We start from the raw sequence: 23119 nt of genomic DNA on the forward strand, positions 1-23119 counted from the left end.
CCCTGTCTTTGCACCACACTCATTGCAAAATTTCACACCAAGTCCTTATGCCTCATGTTAACAGAGTCTAATTTATTTGACAGGTATGACAAAAATGCAACAAAAAATAGTTGCATCCTGTAGCACTTTTTTATTCCAAGAGAGTGTTCATTCTGTGCTGCTGTCTCATCCAAACTGAACATGTGCTCACGTAATTCAAGATTAGTTGAACTCAAACACATAAGGAGATGAAAAGGCAATAGTTTCTAGCATTCAAACTCTGAAACACAGGGTGTTAATGTTCTTTTAACTTTTTATTGTATGTATCTAACTCTACACACTATTAACCGTAATAAATAGCATATATAGACAGAATCTTGTCCAGACAGTTCTTCATCTAACTGTGAAGTAGGAATAATTATGTGAATGGGATTGCTTTTTAAACCACATCCTTCTACTCTAAGTATATAACAGGGGCATAAACAATTTCCCATAACAGTTTCTTCCCAAGCAGAAGTTCTTTTAACTCTTCTTTCACCAATTCTAAGTAGTTTACCTCATGCAGCTTTTCTAAGAAACTTTAGCTTGAGGAAATTATTGCAACCTCCATTTAAGTGACGCATCACACAAAGTTGAAAAAACATTTCTATTCAGATTTGTTCTGCTAATTCTAGCCAAAAAATACTAAGCCCATTTCCCTTTTCATTCTTCCTATGAACAAATGGCATTAAAACAAAATTCATCTTCTTCTAGTGCATAATTGCTATGAAAAGCTAAGTCAACTTAAAAGCACCATTACTGTCAATTTTTATATTCCAAGGGCTCTGACAAACTGCTGTTTGATAAATCTGCTCTTTTTATTTCATATTCATTCACTTCATAAGCTCACTAAAATAAGCATTAATTTACTGTGTCTTGGCTTTCTGTCTGGAAAAGAGAAAAAATGAAAGCCAGCATATTTTGGTCATACAGTAACAATAGTAGTGAAGAAAAAAATGCCAAAAAAGAAACAACTTCAGTAAAAACAATAGGAATATATGAACTTTGTAAGGAAAAGAAAAAGGGAAAAAAAGGTTATACAAATCACCTTTGAATTAGGAGCAAGAGACAAAAAAAGGAATGTTACAGAGAACCAGGCTGAAGTATGGTTTCAGAGTTTGCCATCAGAAGCTAGTGTACAAAGATTTAATTTCTACAGTTAAAAGAACAAATCAAATAAACACTAATTCAGGTGCATCTTTGTTTTCAGCATCTGATTATAAGCTCTACTGCAGTAAATTATAATGTGAATACAAGAGACATGTTAATGTTTAACAGCACTATTAAGCTCAAAATAACATTTTCAAGTATCCTTTCTTTCCCAAAGCATTAGAATTTTTCTGAGCTGCTTGTATCTCAAAGCACTGAGTGGATACTATTACTTGGAATCCAACAATAAGAAATACTTGTTTTGTAGGTTCTTGTGTAAAAGCTTCCACTACGCAATCAGTAACTGCTCCAATTGCAGGTTTCAGAAAGGTCACCTGGTTCTGAACAGCCTCTCTGAACACAAGCCATACAATAATCCCCAAAAGGTAGCAGGCTGGCTACTTCTGTATCATCCTGACTTGTAGAAGGTATATTGGCACCTCTCACTGTAGTTTCTTATGTAGCAGAAGCAGCCCCCGTATCAGCAGAAGGTGGCTAACCTTCCCACAATTTAAGTCATAATTATCAACTCAGCAATGAATTAAGATGAGGGGTTGGAGAATATGTAGATGCAAGTGAACAGGTTTTGATTACATTTTCTGTGTGCACATGCTGTCAAGTCCAAACCATGGCTTGGTTGTAATGTAGTAGATTAGAAGGTCAAATGTTAAAAACAGTAGACAATCATGAGGCAAATCCCAATTTAAAACTAAAATATTTTAGTTAGACCTTTAAAGACACAACTCTACAGTCAAGAGAAAGTGAAAAGAAACAAAACAGTTCAGTTAACAGAAAAAGAAAATCATAGCAATTATTATGTTTTAGATTATGATGTATAAAAAGAATTAAAAAGATGCAGAACAGTCAGCAAAGACTGAATTTCAATCAGAATAAAGAGAAAGATTTAACATGTTTCTTTCCATGTGTTGTAAGTACACAAAAAAAACTTAATTACTCCTTATGGTGGTAGCCAATGAACAAAAGGAAATGGTAGGATTTCTTACAGTGAAGAAATAAGTCACTGGTCTGAAACCTCTCCTAAGGACAGCAGACTGCAGCATGTTCACAGGAGACATGGCAGTGAAAAGCAGCCTAGGGAGCTTGTATCCAAGGTACATTTGCTAATCAAGAATCACCCCTCAGCCTCCCTCAACAATGAGGACTCAACTAACAAAACTAGAGCATCTAAACAACAGTTGATATTAAATCAAAGTAATATTATTCAGGGTACTTGCCACATAGAGTTGTTTCCACATCGTTCCCCAGTCTCTAAGAGTTGATGTCATTTCTGTAATAACAGAATCTTCTGTTGGAATAACCATTTCAAATTGTCTGTAACATTCAGAAGAACACATGACATTACGCAAGTATTACAAATCCCGTTACAGTTACTAATATAAAGACTTCTGCCCTGCCAAATGTGATGTCTAACAGCCTACATGGGTGATCCATCAGCCTGTGACACTTCATTAGTGTATTTAGTTTAATCCCCATGGAAAACTCTTGGGTGAAAATAATTTAATCCCCACAGAAAGTTTTAGTCCTAGAGAAGTCAAGGTGGGTTTTTTGCTATGAGATAAGCATGTCAAATACTTTCACAGCAGAGTAATCCCACAGTTTCTGAAGGGATTTTGCCACTTTGGTTTAGACTCGAGACCAGTGACTGTTGCCACTCTTTTACATCTCTGTTTATAGAAATAAGACAGAAAATGCTGTTTTTTCAACTGAAAGAGGGCATAAAAACTCAAAAGAAAACCAGTACAGTGCGAGTCCTCGCCTATTAGATTCTGACCAAGAAAAAAACTGCATTGGTTTGGTGAAGACCAAACTTTCCACCACACCATCATTTCACATACTGTCATCACTGCCACTTTGTTCTCACACACACTACATTTCAAAGGTTTGAATTCAGGCCTGGATTACTTTTCTTATTATATCATTTCTCTCTAACCAAGTTAGCATAACAAGGTGAGAGCCCCTGTCCACAATGCACATGGGCACATGGCCTGAAGGGGAAACATGCACAAGGAAGAAAAGAGAGGCAACAAAGGTTGAACTCCCTGCAAGTACCATTGTGGTGTCTGCTACCAAATATTTATCCATCTTTATGCTTTGTTCTATTGTGATGTTTTCCAACAATTTTTTTTCACTGAACCTTCAGTTGTATCTACAACCGCTTTTAAAGTAGAAACTACCCTAGGGCATGCCAAACCACGTGTGGCTTGAACTCCATAGCAAACAACAGTGTGTTTAACCACAAGAGTATAAGCCCTCTTTTTTTTTTTTAATATGGTCCCAGTCTTCATGATTATCACTGACAAATTAAAAGAAAAAAAAGCAATACTCTCACAGCAGGTGTCTAAAAAACAAACAAAAAAACCCCCCACAACTAAGGCAAAACCCAGTGTTTCTTTTAGTTAGAACATTTGAGATCCAAAAGAAATTTAAACTAATTTTAGCAAATTGTTCTGGTTTCTTATTAACTCCTCTAAAAATGAAAAGAGATCAGTTGTTGTCAAAAATAACTATTGTCTCTCCACCACCTGAAGGAAAGAAATGAAGGAAAAAACATCTCTAATTACAATCCTACTGAAATCTTCTGCCCTTGAACTTTTATGCTATTTTACTGTGTCTGTGTGCCATGGTACAGCTGCTGTCCTCTAAGAAGACAACCAGTCTTAAACAGCAGGTTAATAGCCAGCTTCTGTACAGAATAACTTTTTCTAATTGAAGCAATACTGTTGTCATGGTTTAACCTTTTTCAAGCAAAACTTACCAACAGGAAGTGAAAACATGTAATTGTTTTCTCTGTCCTTTAGACAATACAGGCTGATAGTCCCAAACTGTGCTCCAGGTCTTTTCAAAATACCTTGCTCCAACCTTATGACCATGGAGGAATATCAGGTTAGCTAAGGACAAACATTTTAAGTCCTGTGGCAGTAAGCTGAAGTTAAGATATTAAATAACAAAATCATTACTTTACCTTATAAGCAAAAGACTTCTGGTTCAAGTAACTGACCATGTTTAAATATTTGAATCAGAACACTTCACTTACCCTTTGTTCTTAACACAGGCATTTTTCAAGTGAATGTAGTTGGATGGAAATATGCCCTGAAAAATAAAACAGTTTATGTAAAAACAAAAAAAAACCCTCTCCCCTTACATGAGTTTGGAGTACCATTTAGTACCATTTAATATGCAAATGCATGCTGAATTAAAAGTCCTCCAAATAATTACCAAAAAAACTTGCAAAAAAGAATGAGATATAGTCAGCATAGATCTAACGGAAACTAAAATGCCATATTCAGTAGAGGTTAAATCCTTCAACACTTCAGAAAATTAGAGATAAACAGGTGTAGAACATGTAGAAGACTGCTGAAGAGCTCACTTATGCTAGATATTAATTATTCCCACCTTGATAAGAAACGGATCAACTGTGTGTGGGGGGGTGATGTCTTAACAGCAGCATCCTAAAACTAATATCTTCAGATAATGATTTCAAAATGAAGCAAAAAATTACAGTTAACAAAGCTCAATAGTTTTATTTGATGGCTATTATAGCTTTCCCATGACTGCAGAGCATAGTAGATCCCTACCAAAGAGCCTTTTCTAGTTACTTAAGCGCCCTCCACTCTTCTTTTGAACAAGCAGCACTCCTGCCATAGTTCTGCAGCTCTTACAGCACACTAACCTGCATAAATCGGAACAATACACAAAATGGAGCAACTCAGCTTCAAGCTTCTGGCTGAGAACGTAATATGCTACAGCTTGTTACATAATGCAGCAAGGGAATACGCATATAGGTTCTCTTTACAATAAGCACAGCTGCTTACAGCTTTCCTTTGTGATGATGGTGACCCATTTTCTTTTAACACAGACATTAGAGCGTTGATGAAAATGCATGTACTGTGTAGAGGCAATTGCTCCTACTTGTCTGTAATGTAAAGTAGTTCTGGAGAGCATCTCCCAAGGACAGTAAGATGCACAGCCTTGCACTTGTAACAGTGTGCCAGAAAACAGGATGGCTGCATATGCATGCTTACTGCGGACCAGCTGCCACGGAATATTTCTTTTGAGTGCCAAAGCTGGCAGAATAACAAGGGAAGAATCTTGACAGAGCAATACCAATAACAAGTGGAGTTACAAGGTGCTCTTACTATTTTACTTTCAGAAAGATTGCCTTCAAAAATCCGATTCAGAAAACTGTTTGCATTCGCACTAGGAAAGCAGAAAATACATATCTCATTTCTTCACACATCAACTCTTGTTTAGAAAACCTATTCATAACTTCTATCAACACATTTGACAGACCACAAAGCAAGACTGACAGCAAGCATGTGTTAAGAATTGCAACAAAAGACATAGAAGAAGCAATAACAAAATCCCAACTGCTCATGTCTTATAAATCAAATTGCAATATATATCAATGAAGTCAAAGTGGTAAACACCATATTAGACTCTGTGGCTAAATTTATTGCTCACATTGACCTTCTATATAAAGCAAAGGGAATTTATGTGAACAGACACTACATGCCTAGACACAAATGGTCAATGACTTACGATAAGAGCACCTAGAAACTTTTGAAATTAACATATCTGTGCCCTATTCTGCAGCTGAAGAGGCTTGGAAACGAAGAGAGAGATAAAAAATAGCGAAGCTTACAATGGAGGTTAAAGAAGCAACAGAACGGCTTTAATAAGACTAAAAACTCTAGCACTGTGTTGATTAAAAAAAAAAAAAAAGGAGGAAATCTTAAAATTATTTCCTATGTAAAAACCACAATCTTTACAGTCACAGAGGCAAGCTGACAGGAGAGATTAAGAAAACAGAAAGACAAGTAAGATACATAAAGCTTAAACATTAAACATGAACAAATGCTGAAATATGAATTTCCTAGTATTTTATGTCTGAATGCAGAAAAAAAAAAAATCAGTGAAGTGTGGTTTAGAGCACTATCAGCTATACTACTGTGGAAATCAAAGACTACACATCAAAGAAAAACAAAATGAACCATGTATTTTATATGACAATACACAGCTTTTATTCAATTGATAGTCTGCATGTGGCTCCTATAAGCTAGCTGCCTCCACTGACTGCTCTAAATTAATTCACAACATCAAGAAAAATAGGCACCGTCTAGTCAACTTTTCCAGCAGCGTTTACAATTTGTATTCTCCGTAGTCTTTTCCCTTCAACTTATCTTTCTCTGAGTTTGCAATCTAAAAATCTGAAATAAAAGGAAAATCAGCAGAGTCTCATTCCAACACATGGGAGCATTTCAGAAGTGTAATCCATGTCAAAATCTAATTAAAGCACTATCAATAATACTTAACACTAAGCTCTAGTTTTCTTCTAGAGTAAATATCATAAACTTACATGGAGACTACAAACTTTTAAAAAGTAAATAAATGCTGTTGCCAAAGAACACAAAACTGCAATTGACCTTTACCTTAACATTGGGGTTTTTTAAGGCAAATCCTCTGTACCATCCTGTGAAGAAAGAACATTTTGTTTTGTAAACTATGTAAATCATTTCCATATGTAAAACAGATTTCATCTTTCCCTTTCGGACAGATATGACAACTACATGGTGCTAACAGACTGCACTGACTTAAAAGGTTTTTTACAAAATGAAAGATATTTTGCTTAAACCACCTCACATTCAGAGGATAATTCGCACAATTTCAGGTATTACTCTTTAACTGTGTCCCTTAGATAATGTATTAAGGAGGCAGATTATGAAAAATAAACAACTTTATTTCTCTTACACTGGATAATGAACATTTGCTAAAATCATATTAGCATTCTACTCACATTAGCCCCTGCCCATGGCAGACATGTTGGAACCAGATGATCTTAAAGGTCCCTTCCAACCCAAACCATCCTATGATTCTATTCTCTACCTCACCACAGAGGCTGAAGAGAATGTTTACACTGCTTTAAGATTTAAAGCTTATGACTTTGAATCCATTTGAAAGAGCTTTGATGGCAGCCAAACTTCCCTTGGAAATACCAAGAAAGCAGAAGAATCACAATAAGGACTCCTTGCTGTTTTAACTGTTACCCTCTATGAATGTTTATTAAACTAAGTGATTAAATAAAAAGAATAAGTTGCAAATTAATTACTATAGGGATTAGAGCTCACTAGAATTGTGATTAAATTAAGAGGCCAAAATGTGTTATATTATTCACTTCAAAAATGTGCTAGTTGAAGAAAATAAATGAATGGCAATGGGGTTCAAATCAACACGATATGAAACTTTGTTATCATTGAAATTCCAACCTGGTAAACTCACCATCACATTTCTCTAATATTTGAACGGTGTCTCCAATCTCCAGTGATAGGCCATGTGGGACTGTCCCTCGAAAACCAGCTATTACTGAAAAAGATAAGTGTCAATTAGTTACAACATTAAAATATAAATATTCCTCTTGCTAACAAAAACAGTATACTAACAGGGGAAGTTCAGTGCTTCCCTTTAAAAACAAACAGGCGTCCTAAAATTTCATAAACTGTAGAAAGAACCAGAGGTTAAGCCACTTCTATGAGCACAAAATTTAAAATACAGGACTTGGAAAAAACCTCCAAACACTTAGAGACTTACTATACACGAATGGAAAACTTGTATTGTGGGGCTCTGTTAGAGAGGCCATAACTACTCTGAAGGACAGAAACTGTTTTATTCCAAATGCTCACATTAACACATATGAGACCTCAGAATTTTCCAAGCTGAAAGTGATAATATTTTTGTTTCCATCTATACCACCCACATGCCACAAAAGGAAAACCTTATTTCACATTTGCTTAATGGATGCTATAGACCCAACACTCCACATAATTCCAAGTGAGAGGAAATTGCTGGGGAGTGGAGACCACTAAAGCATGCTGTTCACTAAAATACGTTAAGTGCACATGCTGTCTCCCCTGCAGCCTCCCCGAAGCCGGTGAAGGGGAGGTCATGAGCTCAGGCTGGGACAAGAGTAACAGAAATGGGCTTCCCTTGCTGCAGATAAACATGCCTCAGAAGCAGAACGTCTGCCAGGGCACTGATGTTCCCAAATACTTACAATAGTAAAAATCTAACTCACATTGTTAATGCTAAAAAAAAAAAAAAAAAAAAAAAACACAAAGCCATCTATTTTTTTTTTCCACTCAGAATCAAACAAAAGACTCAAAATACTCACTCCTGCAAACACTAAAAATCCACTAACATACTAAACAGCAATTCAGCTATTCAACCCTATGCTTACTTTAACTGAAAATATGAATTAAAATATTGCCAAATTCAGGCCATGAGACAGCGACACTGGTTATGATTCTCTGTATTGTAATATTCTTTCGGAGCTTAATTTAGAAGTTGAAGAGGAAAATGGCCTTCATAAGGTGTTTTAGAAACTGAGTTCAAATATCAGCACAGCTGTTAATTAATGGCCTAACAGCAGTCTTGCAGCTATCAAATACAGAATCACAGAAAGGTTAGGGTTGGAAAGGACCTTAAGATCATCTAGTTCCAACCCCCTGCCACAGGCAGTGATGCCTAACACTAGACCATGACACCCAAGGCTCTGTGAAACCTGGACTTGAACACTGCCAAGGATGGAGCGTTTATCACACCTTTGGGCAACCCATTCCAGTGCCTACACCACCCTCACAGTAAAGAACTTCTTCCTCATATCTAAGCTGAACTTCCCCTGTTTAAGTCTGAACCCGTTACCCCTTGTCCTATCCGATAAAGTCTCCAATAAAGAGTCCCTCTCTGGCAACCTTGTAGGCCCCCTTCAGATACTGGAAGGCTGCTATGAGGTCTCCACGCAGCCTTCTCTTCTCCAGGCTGAACAGCCCCAACTTTCTCAGCCTCTCTCCATACGGGAGGTGCTCCAGCCCCTGCTCATCCTCGTGGCCTCCTCTGGACTTGTTCCAACAGTTCCATGTCCTTTTGATGTTGAGGACACCAGAACTGCACACAATACTCCAAGTGAGGTCTCACGAGAGCAGAGTAGAGGGGCAGGATCACCTCCTTCAACCTGCTGGTCACGCTCCTCTTGATGCAGCCCAGGATACAGTTGGCTTTCTGGGCTGTGAGCGCACACTGAAGCCAGCTCATGTTCATTTTCTCATTGACCAACACCCCCAAGTCCTTCTCTGCAGGGCTGCTCTGAATCTCTTCTCTGCCCAACCTGTAGCTGTGCCTGGGATTGCCCCAGCCATGATACCTACCCATCCAGACAGGATGGGTAAACCTGGAAAAACCAGGAAAACCCAGGAAAACCCAAATTTCGCAGCAATGTGGAAAACTCACCAGCTAGGAGGTGTAAGCACAAATCTTCACATGTAAAAGCCAAAAGGAAATCCCATGGGTACAGATACATTTACAAAGTAACTGCTCTTCCATCAAAGCACCTGTAAGATTTTGAGTCATAACAATCCATCTTGGTGGCTTTTGCCTGCTGTCAGCTCAAACATAATATAACCTGTCACCCACTGCCTGTGTTTGTCACATTGTTCATCAAAGGCAGGCGGAAAGATTAGCTGTCAGCAACCATGAAAACTGAAAATTCATTTGTGAATCTTTGCCAGAAAGTTCCAGACTCTAGGAGTAAACAAACAGGATACGGTTTATACTACAGGAGGGCATGCATAAAAATGTATGAAAAGCATTTTTGCCAAATCTTTATTCCGAATCTGAAGGCTTCAAAACTCACTGACTTCAATCATCACTAAATCATCACTGTGCTTTACCCATGGCCTGTATTTATGCCTTTGAATAAAGCTTGTGAGATTATGTACCTGGTTAGTCCTCAAGAGTATGCTATACGTGACCAATATTTGTAGTACTGAGCTTCCCCCACCTCCCTGCCTCATGTGTATTGAATAAACCTGTATTCATTTTGGTGTTCCTTCAAATCTCCAAGGCACTTACACAGAATTAGAATACCCTGAGATAAGCATTATGAAATAAGAAGAGCTATGAAATAAGAACAGCTACTTTCATCCCCCCACTATGATCAAGTACACCATTTTTAAAGAGGGTTAGCTTCAAGACAGTATTTATACATCAAAAAAATTAGTCTGAAAGTTGAAAAATGAAAATTTTTCAATTAATTCTTATACAAGGACCCAAAAACTGTATCTAAATTCCTCTGTGGCACTGGAATGATGAAGAGCCATTCTGGCCACCTTTCTTGCTTGCAAGAATCACAACTGAACTATGAAGCCCAGCAAAATAGCACCTACAGTCACTGAAATAAAATTAAGGAATTACCAGAAGCAGCATGCAAAACCAAACCAAGCCCTTGTGTGTTACTACACTTGTAAGTATACACTTCTGAGATGTCTTATTTTTAAACTCCATGAGATAAAAATAATGACAGCAATTTTTTCTTTAAGAGCCAATATAACCTGTCACATTGTTTTGATCTGACTTTGCTATGACATTCAATTTTTATTACTTAGTTACTAGATCTGTTAGAGATCTTTTTTTTTTTCTTTTTATAGAAGTTTCAAAGAAAAACTTTCAGGACAAAAAAGGATTGAAATCTGACACAATGTAGAAAATAGCTAGAACTCATTTTAGAGTAAGTATAGAAGAAAAAAAATTATACCTTGAAATATCTTCTAGAAGGATAGCCTGCAGAGTACCAGGAAAAGAAAGAAAGAAACGAGGGCAATACCTGCACCACTGAGACAAGTATATTCACCAGATTGACTCACAAAACTCAGGCTGGATTCCCGCAGAGGTCTTGCAGTGAGGTCAGGCTCAAAACAGATAGTCCATGGTCTTTAGCAATGCCACTCTAAAGACTGTGGACTGCAGAGCAGCAGAGTTTAGTGCAAAGCACAGAAATCCACAGATAAAGTTATCACACAAATGTTTACCTGGATAACTTTCTACTAATCAAGTAATGTTACAGAGCTGCGACTGAGGCAGAAGGTGGCTGCTCAAGCCTTCTTAGTTTATCTGTGGTGTATACACATAAGTAGACTAAAGGGAAAATAATGGTGAAGTCACAGAAGAAGGCAGTTGCCGTTCCACCAGAGAAGATTCCAGGGTTCAGCAGTTCAGCTAGGACGCTGGGTTCTTAAGCAAGCCATGATATCAATTTGATGTCCTAAACCTCTTGCCCTTGCCTCCAATGGCCACATTGTTCTGTAGCACTTCATAGATGTTCTTTAATTCTTTCTCCTAGTAGTAGTAAGTATACAATTAATCACTCTGCAGTGACCATGGCTTAAGGTGTTCTCAACCTAACTTCAGAGCAGTACACATTTATCATACTCGTAGAACTGGACTTTTTTATACACACAGCATTCACTGAGCCATGTGCATTAAATATGCACCATTTTCACTCTTACAGAAGCAGTAGTTGGTGTGGTTTCCCCTTATCTCATTTCCAATGCAACTTACTGTTGCAAGCAGAGACCTTAGAAAGGGCAGACGGAGAGAAGATACTCACACTGAATGTGGCTCACCTGCCAATATCTGCAGTCTTTGCAGACCCACGTGCATGTCCCCAGGAAGCCAAATATCAAAAGCACTTACATCTAGATACAATTTTTTGTCATTGTAGCACCTGAAGGTCATATAAATGTCCTGTTTGTGCTTCAAGCACAGGCACAGTGATTGATGCTCTCTTCAATCACCACTCAGACATGGGAGAAACGCGGAACTCCACAATAAAAGTTTGTAGGAGGATATTTTCTCAGGAGTGTTTTAAAAACTGAGATCAAATACAGCAGCTGGCTGGCATTATTAAATATTTTCTTGCTGCCAAAGTCTACTGAGAGGGTAAGAAAGCAAGACCACAGTGCAGGTGAAATCATATGGCGAGAACATAGTGATTGCATTATTAAAACAGTTTTAGGTTTCATGACAAGCTTAACATTTTTAGGGTAGGTGCTGTGAATCACAAGTTATGAAACAACCTGTTTCTGTGAGAACTATGGAGGGAATCTGAAAGAGAAGAACCTTTATGAAGCAACCAGTTAAGTCCCCTGTCTGTGATTAACTGCTAAAATTCATCAAATACTCTAATATTTTCTTAATTCTTAATGTTCTAATATTTCTTAATATTCCTCTTCTACATTTCAATAGAACAGAGTCAGTTCAATCAAGAATTTGGTGCAGGACCACACAAGACATCCGTTCTATGGGTTCTACAAAGGTTTTCACTACAAGCACATGCGTGAATAATTGGAAAGAGGTTTCCAATATTTACGTTCATATCAGACCATTGCAATTAGGAAAGATGAAAGAGAATGAATAATCCAATGGAGCTCTTATTTGTAGCTTCTCAAAAGAAACTTAAACTTCTTGCTCCCATCCACAGACCACCTGTCTGTGCTTGCTGTTGGACAGTTTTACATATGCAAGGCCTGGTGTATAAAAAGATCAATCCAAGCCCAAGGCGTCAATTAAAGCCTAAAGCTTTTTTGCATTCAGGAATCCAGCCTTCTGCTCATCTAGAACACTGCAGCTCTTAAAAATAAAAGATTCTTTTTCTACTTGCAACTAGTGCACTCAAATCTTACATATGAGTTAGCATTATAAAGATGCATTTGAGACCCACCAAGAACGTGCTGGTTTCATGGCTGGCTTGACTCATTGTTTCCAAGATGAAACTGTCTCCCCACAAAGGGTGCAATACAGTACAGTGCTGAAGAGGTCCCCCGTCACAGTTAAGCTCAACACTACAAAAGGAGACACACAGTACACTGCAGCTCCTGGCTGAACAGCAGGACGTACACACACACACACACACAAACACCAAACCTTCCCCCATATAAATGAATCAATAGCAGTAAAAGCAACATCTACAGCAACTACCACTACCTCAAAAATGAGTATTTGTACCACAATAGCAGACTCAGATCTCACCTAATAGAAACCAGTCCTTCAACTGAAGAAAGAGGTGGGGGAAGGATATGGGGTAGAAAAATTTAAATTATTTTACTTTAATAACTACTTGGACATATTGTGCATGCTAAATACTGGAGTAAAAAACAGAGTCCAGTTCAGTGCTCTAAGTCATAATGCCCCAACTATCAAGGGTAGCCTATAAACCACACAGAAATGTGGCAACACCACACTAGAAAATAACAGATTTGAAGGACTGGAACACTGTATCAGAGGGACTGGTTCTGACAGGAGTAAGACGCTCTGACAGAAAAGGAATTGATTAGCTGGTAACAGGGTGGGTGGCCCATTTCGATGCTTTGCTTTGGATTATATCCTTAAAACTTTTTTGCCTGAAATAACTGGAGATCTGCACGTAAGAACTAATGAGGCAGATATTGTTGCTCCTTTCCTACTAACAGATGACCAGCAGCTATTATTGATTCCAGATATTATCTACTATGATTGAAATTAGGTTCTCTTGGTGGCAAAAGCAATTTTCCAAGTTTTTATTCCGGCCTTAAACTGCTGTTCTTTCACCAGATTGAGATTCTTAGGCACAACCATCTCAAGGGTGTCATGGTTTAACCCCAGCTGGCAACTAAGTACCACACAGCCACTCACTCACTCCCACTTTCCCAATGGGATGGGGAGCATAACTAATAAAAAGGTATCCCAGCCAAAACCAGGACAAAAGGGTTCTTGTCTATTCAACAGTTGAAAAATAAATACAAAATCTGTAATAAATTGAATCAGGGAACTTCTAACATTATATAGTTATTATACTAGTTAAAACAATCATTTACTGTTGCATTTTTCCTTTATGGATGGAAAATTGAGCTTGTTCTTACATTTTTTTAGCTGATGAGTGTATATATCACCTTTGAGGAAGGCTCCAATTCAGTGGTCTTTACTGCAGAAACATAAAAAGCTATCTTTTGATACGTACTTAGGGATTGTAAATAAAACAGACATCTGGCACTGCAAGCAGCGGCAGAAAATACAATGTTAGAGACAGCACATCAGCAAGACAGGCATTAAAATGTAAAACAAAAAAATCAGCCCAAGGACTCTTCTCAGGATACTGTCTGTAAACTCATGTCTGAAGCTACTGACCACTGGCAAGCAATGCAAGCACCTAGTGATACAGCTCTCAGTATTTTGTGGCACAGGGATCTCCTGAACCAGACACGGTATTTCTGTGTTCAACAACCATTGACGGATTTTAATTCTTTGAATTTGTCTAACCAGGCTTTACATGCATCATAATGTCAGTGTCCACAAACTCACGGTGAGTCTAAATATGCAGCATGGTAGAAAAGTCTTCCTTTCGTTTTATGGTGCCACTTAAAATTTATTTTCATGTCCCCTTGTTCTTGTAGGGAAGTTTGAATAAGTAGAATTTTATCACCCTCTCTGCACCTTGGCTGCATCTTTTCCAGGATGAAGTTTTTTCTTCTCAAAAGCAGCTGAAGAACCTTTTTAGATTATTAAATAGACAGAAGGTTTAGAAGCACAAGAACACAGAGGCATACAGCTTTGTTAATGCAGAATGGCCAAAGCTTACTGTAAAAGGCCATGATATGCACTGAGCTTTGCCTGCATATGAACTGATCTGGATGGAGTGGCACGGCAGCACAGCTATATGCTCATCCTTCTAACACATGAGTTAATTCGGGCATCTGCTCAGTAATGCATTGTGCTGCCTACAGATACCCTAGGAGGCTTGCTGCAAACCAAAACCAAGCTAACAGTGACAGAAAAGCAGAGAGGATGGAGGGGAATCAATCTAATCTCCTTTCAATAAACACTGTGTGTATATATATATATATATGAATGTTAGTTTCAATAACAGAAGTGATCCTTAAATCTCTTACAGATCACTGAAGATAAACACTCAAATTTATATTGGAATGAAAGAATGTGAGTTCTCTTGTCTGTATATATACACCACAATTAAAAAGATCAAACACATGGCTGGACTTGATGATCTTAAAGGTCTTTTCCAACCTACCTGGTTCTATGACTCTACGATTCTGTGACAGCTCAGTCATGACCTGGATGACAGTCCGGGACTCTTGAGTAACCTGTGGCTTTTGAACACCTGAAGTGCTGCTCATGTGCAGCAGCCAATTGTTCTTAAGACACAAGTGATTGCATGGAATTTTCCTAATAAGAACATTCATTGAACAGCTATGCATGAAAATACTTAAAGGTTTCTATCAATGTCCAAGCTTTGAAAATACTATATAAGGTAGAATACTTATATGCAACTGTTCTTCACTTCTCTGAAAAAACAAAACAAAGTCATCTGGAATTCCTAGTGCTGCTAATGGCAGCAGCTATCTATACAGATAAGGCAAACACCAAGCCTGAAATACACAAAGGACAGAGAGCTGCAGCAGACGGTATTCCCTCCTGTGCTGGTCTCAACATTTGAATTCAGTGAGGTAATCACTTTCAAATCCCTGATTACAATGCTGCCAAAACCCCTAGGATGATTCTAACACACATAATCAGTTTAGTGTGACTGACCGAACAAGTGTCAAGCTCTCCTCACCCTGCATCTCAGGTACAGGCAGGAACCTTACCATCTCTTTGATAGCAGCTTGACTGGTTCTCCCAATACTTGCATTTTTGCTAATTCTTTCCTTTGGATAGCCTAGTTATTAGGCACTAAATCTTAGAAAAACAGCACTAAAAGTAACAAGTGAAGGCACCTATTTGCTGTTGAGAATAGCTGCCAATCTAGAACACCAGAACTGGAGTAATTCAGCATGTACCACAAGGGTCTCTGCCCTTGCAGCTATGAGATTTCATTAATTGTTTTTCTTCTTCTATCAAGAGGCAAAAGTAGTTAGAAAGCTAAAAAAAGAATAGCTAGTTAAGCCTTTTGCATTTCTTGAACACCTGCTGCATCTTGTTGTGTCTGCATCTTGTTCCTGCAAGGGACATTTTTTTCGATTTGCATTAGTTCTGGCACCAGGAATTTAACAGTAAAACAAAACAAACAGGTCCTCCCAAGTCTAGAAAATCTTGTACACCTTAAAGTCTGTGAACAGGAGATACAGCTCCTCCCTGTGAATTTTCTCAGGGGTCTCCTTTAGACAGAGGAAATGTTAACGTTAAAACCTGTCAGAGGCATCATAACAGAAGGTGAGGTGGGTGCAGTACAATCAGGTATAGATTTCATGCATTCAATCTAACTGTAATAAAGGAACTAGTCTACATGCAGTTCAACCCGCTGGTCTCATTTACAATTCTGTGATGTAAAGCTACAGAAACAGTATCAATGCACTAAAACTGCCACCCTGAACAGTAAGCGTGGATTATGTGTCATTTCCCTTCATTACTTGGTAACAGTAACAGCTTAAAAATCCAGCTAATAGAAAGGAGTAAGTGGAAGAAAGTAGATTATGTTAAAATGACATTATCTTTGAGAACAACCTTTTTTAATTAAAAATAACTGTATTACTCACTGTGACTTTTATTAAGACTAAGTATTTCCAAAGTTCCAGGCATTTTCAAACTTTGTTAAGTAATTGCCTTAATTTTTAATAGCACGATGAGGGAAAGGAGTTATTGCTATTTAACTTTAACTTGAAAAAGTCTTCGTGTTTTGTTCATAGCCTTTGAGGAACCAAAGTTTCTGATTAAAATCAAATAAACCATCAGGGGGGTTTGTAACTTCCTGTAAGCGAAGTGTGGTAAAGAAGGGAGGTTAATGTATTCCCAGCACAAGTGCCTCATCTGAGGTCCTTCAAAGCCAACAAAGCCCTGTGATCACAGGTACCAGATCTCATGACAACTCTTCAGCGCATTTTGGGCCTCATTGGTACTCACCAAAAGTCCCCAAAAGTTGAATTTAAGAGACACGAAGTTCTACATGATTTCAAATTCAGATCCCTATGCTGGAAGGTTTGCTGGCTACCTGTTGTACTCCTACAAACCCTAGAAAGCAGAAATTGAATGGGAAAATTAAATGCCTCACATAATTATAGACACAGGAGAATCTCCCAGAAAACATTTAAGTTTTGTTTAGAATAACAGGAAGATGATTATTTTCAAGTAAGCCTTGGATAGATAAGTACAGTCTTACAATTTCATGATAATGTGAGAACACTGGGCTTGATACAAACTCTAATGACCACACATTTCCTAATTCTCCTCTTTCCTCCCCACAAGCATTATAACACAACATGCTGCTCTGAACTTGGAGGGGCATCATTTCACAGCCATTAGCAAACTGCAAGTAACATCATGCAAATCCAAGCTCAGCAAAGCTGTAATCTTGTAAACTGCAAAGAAAACAAGATGCCTGTGCAAGCTGCACCATCAGTCTTCACCAGCTATCAGAGCCACCCAAGGGGAACAGTCAGACAACAGTACAGTAGCTGAGAAACTTCATGTGTTTCCTATCAAAGAGTTTAGCAAATAAGACTGATTTCTCCTTAATATTTCACTGTTTACTCCCATTAGAGTAATAAATAGCATTCAAGGATGCCAAGAAAAGCAGAGCAGTTTTCTTCACTAATACAAAAGAGACAAAGCACCCATGTTCCACGGTAATTTTTTTCTGACAGGTCCATCAAATGACCTTACAAATGAAACACTGTCCAATTTTCTTCTATTTCCTCTGGAAGAGCAGAGTTTAACACTGCACTTGACCTGCCATTGATGGAAGACAATAAAAAACCATCACAGTGGGACTCAAACACACAAAAATCAACAAATCTGTAATTTGCAATGCCACTACTTCTCAGCTTGTCTGACATCACTGAATTTCAGATGAGCATTAGCCTTTCGGTAATCTGTATTTTCTGACATTCAACCATTTCATTATAAATGTGAGTATTTTAATTTTACCACTAAGAGTTCTGTTTATTTGACTCTAACCTAACTGCAATGTTCTCGCTAGCATTTTATAACTCAAGAAATGCTTTTGTAAGCCATGAGCCTTAACCACATTGCTACTTACAATGTATATTTATTAAATGTCAATTTTTGCTGTGCATGAAAAATTACTGGAATATCGGTTTTGGCAGCAGACATTTCTTCAGTAATGAAACAAAAATCCTACCAGCTTATGCAATAAGCAAATTGTGCAGTTTAACTAACATTAAAAATAAACTGTCATGATGATCTTCTGTAGCCTGTCCTATAGGTCAGCCAACTGAGCATCAGAAATCCTCCTGAGAGACAGGACAGTTTGGCAAGGCGTGGAATTAAGTCCAACTAAGGAAGACAGTGATTACAAATCACTCACAATTACCCTTGCACATGTTTTTTTATCTTAAATGAGGCAGAACTTTCTTGATCTGGTGTAACTGAGATACATTTCAAGTACATGGAATACAGCTATCAGGACTAATAAAGCAAAATTGCATTCTCCTATCAAAATCCTCAGAGACGGATGAATGCAAGTTTAAATGTCCCACTCTGGCTTTAAGATGGTTTATTAGGTTTAATGGTTGGAAAAAACCACTAAGCTTTTCAGCCTGATTTCAATAGGTGAGACAGCAGAATTCAGTGTATATAGCCCTGCAGAGTTTCACCATTAATTCAGAACATCTGTAAAGTTAGAATCTTGGAATCAGCTAGGTTGGAAAAGACCTTTAAGATCATCAAGTCCAACCTTTACCACAGGACTGCCAAGACCTCCACTAAACCATGTCACTAGGGACCTTATCTACATCATCCAGGGATGGTGATTCCACCACCTTCCCGGGCAGCCTGTTCCAACGCCTGATCACCCTCTCGGTGAACAACTTTCTCTTGATATTCAATCCAAACCTCTGCTGGTACAGCTTGAGGCTGTTACCTCTTGTTCTATCCCTTGTTATTTGGGAGAAGGGACTGATTCCCAACTCACTACAACCTCCTTTCAGGTAGTTGTAGAGAGGGAACAGGTCCCTTCTCAGCCTTCTCCAGACTAAACAACCCCAGTTCCCTCAGCTGTTCCTCATCAGACTTCTGCTCCAGACCCTTCACCAGCTTTGTCACCCTGTTCTGGCCCTGCTCCAGCACCTCAATGTCTTTCTTGTAGTGAGCAGCCCAGAACTGAAAACAGGATTACGAGGAGCAGGCCTCGTCAGTGCCAGTACAGGGAGATAACTGCCCTTGCCCACGCTGTCTCTGATACAGGCCAGGATGCTGTTGGCCTTCTTGGCTGCCTGGGCACAAGCTGGCTCATGTTCAGCTCCATCAATCAGCACCCCCAGGTCCTTTTCCACCGAGCAGCTTTCCAGCCACTCTTCCCCAAGCCTGTAGCCTTGCATGGGGTTGTTGTGACCCAAGTGCGGCACCTGGCACTTTGCTTTGTTGAACCTCAAACCACTGGCCACAGGCCATTGATCCAGCCTGTCCAGATCTCTCTGCAGAGCCTTCCTATCCTTTAGCAGACCAACACTCATAGCCAACTTGGTGTCATCTGCAAATTTACTGAGGGTGCCCTCAATCCCCTTATCCACACCATCAATGAATAATAATAGTATCAATGAAGATATTAAACAACACTGGCCCTAACACTGAGCCCTGAGGGACAGAACTTCAGGGATATTTAACGTAATCCCACATGTATCTTCAAATGGGTGACCAAACAGAAATGTAACAAGTGCATACACTTTTTTTCCTAATCAAGGCTCTGAAAAGTAAAGAAAACCTACATGGATGCATACTTTCATCAGTATTTCTGTGGTATTACAGCGCACTTTCAGAAGTGCAACTGCAGGATCCTCGTGAAAAATCAGAACCTTCACATTCTGCTCATGCTTGCTTAAGAACATTGCTTGTTACTCCAGAATCAAGGGTGAAGAGGGTTTTGGTTCAGCTGGTAGCTCTTTATGAAAGTGCACAAAAGCATGAGGAAAATGTATCTGAAAAGTATATGCAACCAATTAGGATAATGCAGATTGCTGACGGATTGTTCAGTTTGATACAATGGGTGGGAAGGAAGTGTGCGAGCAAACAGTCCTCTTCAAATGTTTATATTACAATTCATTGCTACACCTGAACATTTATAATTCTATGTACGAACACTTGAAAAGACGTTTCTTTTGGTTTTCAACACCTTGGGAGAGTCTTTAAAAATAACTGCCATTGTAAAATTTCTCTCCTTACCTCTTCCTCTACATCTGGCACAGAAACCTAGGAATACATTTGGGATACCCCAGGTCCAGGAAAACATAGAAACAAGAGATGTACTTCCAAGAAATTAGTGCTGGGAGACACAAGTCATTATCCTGCACCATGAATTACTTCCTGAGTGAAACTAGTCAAGGACTTGACAAGCAGCTGGCAGTCCCAGGCAAACCAGACACAGATGGTAGTTTTCTTTTGGTATTAAGGAGTTTTCCCACCCTTTTCCAGATGAAAGAACCTACAGGACTCTTTCCTAAAACTCTTAAAAACCTGTTTCGTAAATAAGACAAAAACAGCAGAGACAAGTAAAAAGACTTGTGTCAGCTCTGCTTCTGTCAGCAGGTTGGGAACAAAGCTGTAATAAGCTTACTCAAATCAAGCAGATTTGCAGTCTTATCCACTTGGCCACTGTCCATGCCATTAAGCTACATTATGTACTTGGTTTGTACTGAACCAAGGTACAAACCTCACAGACTTTAAAGGAAGAGAAGCTGTTGAACTTCACTTGAAAGGGGCATGGACAAGGCAGGGAATGAAGGGAAATGAAAGTCAAGGCAAAACCTGCAATAAAGAAGAGCAGACTCCTCACAGGAGGCTGCTGCCCTGGAAGGGACCACTCCCAGGGAGGGACAGCAAGCAAACAACAATGTCAGGGCTAGACTTGGCCACGGTGCTGTGATTCATCAAGAGGAGAATCACATCACACGCAGCTGACATAATTATTACACTCATTTAAAATCATTCATTTCTCACATACTGTTGGGTTTGTTCTTCCCATCTCCCTCCCCCTACACTTAATATCTTCCTGGGGATCATGATAGAGTAACAAAGCCCTCATGGGATTTGTCCAGCATCTGCTGTAACGAGAGGACAAAGTTATATTTTATTCCTATGCATGAAGAGCCCTTCTAAAACAAGAATACGAAACTTGAGCAGAAGACCCCTTGCAAGAACAGACTCTATAAGTATGTAATGCTTATGCAAATTATCATTTATAAAGTAATAAACTACAGTGATGACACCTTTGATTGTAATGCATGTGGTTAAACAAATTATTTGGTCAGGTAGTGGAGCGTGAATGGATTTTTTTTCATTGCACAGAGCTTAAAAATGTATTTTTAACATCTGTCTTCAGAAATTTGTTCCAAATATATTGGACTTCCTGCTTTTTGTTGGCACACCCTTTGAAAGTACATATTAATTCAGAAACTAATTGGCAGGAATAAATCACCCAGACCTTACCATTGTCAATTATAAAAACCAAAACAGTAACTACCTCTGTGACTGCACCATAAAGTATCCCATCAGTGTCCTGCAGTGCCCTGCAGCACAACATTGAACTGTCCACTGAGAAATTGAAGGCAGACTGTTGCAAATTACCCTGGGAATTGTTTCTATGAGGCTTTCCACTCTGCTATGAACACTAACATGCCAGAAAGCAATTTATATCTTAAATAAATGTTGATAAAATCATTTATCACAATACACAGTTTTCTTCTTTCACAGAAAGCAGTATTGCCCAACAGCAATGACAGCGCTCAGGAGTACATCAGACAAAATAAAAAGTAAAGAAACCATAGTTACCACCAATCTAACCTAATAAAAATATTCTTTCAGAGTCTGGCAGTAACATTACTTCACAGAAGCAGGAGCAAGATACACCATGCAGGTAAGTGAGCATTTTTATCTGCATCAAGAGGACCACCTCTACCCTATCCTACACTCTATCTCAAAGGTCAGTGCTTCAGATAACAGCTGTAGCTGTCACCATGACAATAGACAAGCAAACAAAAAAACTATGGTTAAGGTATAAGCAAAACTTCGCTTAATCAGAGTCAGCTTGTGGCAAGTGGTACATGAAAACCAATGCACCATATGTTCAAAGCTCAAAAGCATGTATAAAACCAATTGCTGCAGGGCTCAGAAGTTCTGCCACTACCAAATCCATGGTGAAGCTCCACTGGCACAAAATTCTCTTCCACATTTCTGGAATAAATGGAACCAGGAGAACCAGAACAGGTTCTGGTTAGAGAAAGACAGGAAGGTTCATTGGGGCACGCATCATCATCCACTGCACTTCCAAACCTGAGTTTGGAAAAGATAGTTGACTGACAAGATATTAGAGATATGCAAATCACAACTGATATGGGAAAATGAACATGGAATTATTATCCCCTTCTCCTCAAAGCATAATAACATCAAGGAATGAATGGTCTGGCAGCAGGTTTGAAATGAATCAAACAGTATTTTCACAAAGGCACAAATCAAGTTACATCATGGTCACAGAACTCTGTGAAGGTAAAAAATAGGAGGACTTTTAAGAAGGGGTTACAGGCATATGAGGATGGAAATAATGCACCCTTTGGCTTTGGAAGTCTCTAAAAACTATGGTTGAATCTAGACTTACCTTCTTTCTTACACACTTCCCCAATTAATGGACTGGTCAGAGACATCTGCTTCTTGATCCAGCTTGGCAGCTGTTCAGTTCCTATACATCAAGCAGTTTCTGGTATGAAATTCAGCTTAAGTAGCTACATACAGGTGTTAAAAATGAGTCAATTAAGATGATCAGGAGACCACAAGGATGTTTTTAAAATTGAGCAGAACAAGCCCTTAGGACTGATGAGCTGAGTAAGATGAACATCTTGTGGCACATCTACTATTTCTTGGGTTTAAATGAAAGATTGTTCAAAACCACTGAAAAAATATCAGCTGCTGACAGCCAAGCCAAATGCTGAATCTGAAGATGGCCAAGCACAAACATACTTTAAAAAAAACAGCAACTTTCCTTAGACATACCTTGCTTTAAAAATAACTATGATTTAGTACTTCTACCTCATTCCCTTCCCCTCTCTCAAAAAAGCATTTTCTTGAGACCTCTGAATTTAAGTAGTCTAGATCCCAACTCAACTATAGA

The 23119-nt window shown here is 38.6% G+C and overlaps 1 protein-coding gene across 2 annotated transcripts in view; it reads right to left on the minus strand.

Moving 5' to 3' along the window:
• The window catches only part of DOCK4 (dedicator of cytokinesis 4), a gene marked incomplete at both ends in the record, with an annotated part of 246537 nt that overhangs the window by 149953 nt on the left and 73465 nt on the right, over positions 1–23119 (minus strand). For both annotated transcript variants that reach the window (XM_080615548.1, XM_080615549.1), the window contains 4 exons: positions 2403–2499; positions 4223–4278; positions 6618–6658; positions 7465–7548. In XM_080615548.1, the coding sequence (XP_080471674.1) occupies positions 2403–2499; positions 4223–4278; positions 6618–6658; positions 7465–7548 (278 nt within the window). The remainder of the gene's footprint in view (positions 1–2402; positions 2500–4222; positions 4279–6617; positions 6659–7464; positions 7549–23119) is intronic.

This window comes from Psittacula echo (genome assembly GCF_963264785.1).
Source record: "Psittacula echo genome assembly, chromosome: 1".
Classification (NCBI taxonomy): Eukaryota; Metazoa; Chordata; class Aves; order Psittaciformes; family Psittacidae; genus Psittacula; species Psittacula echo.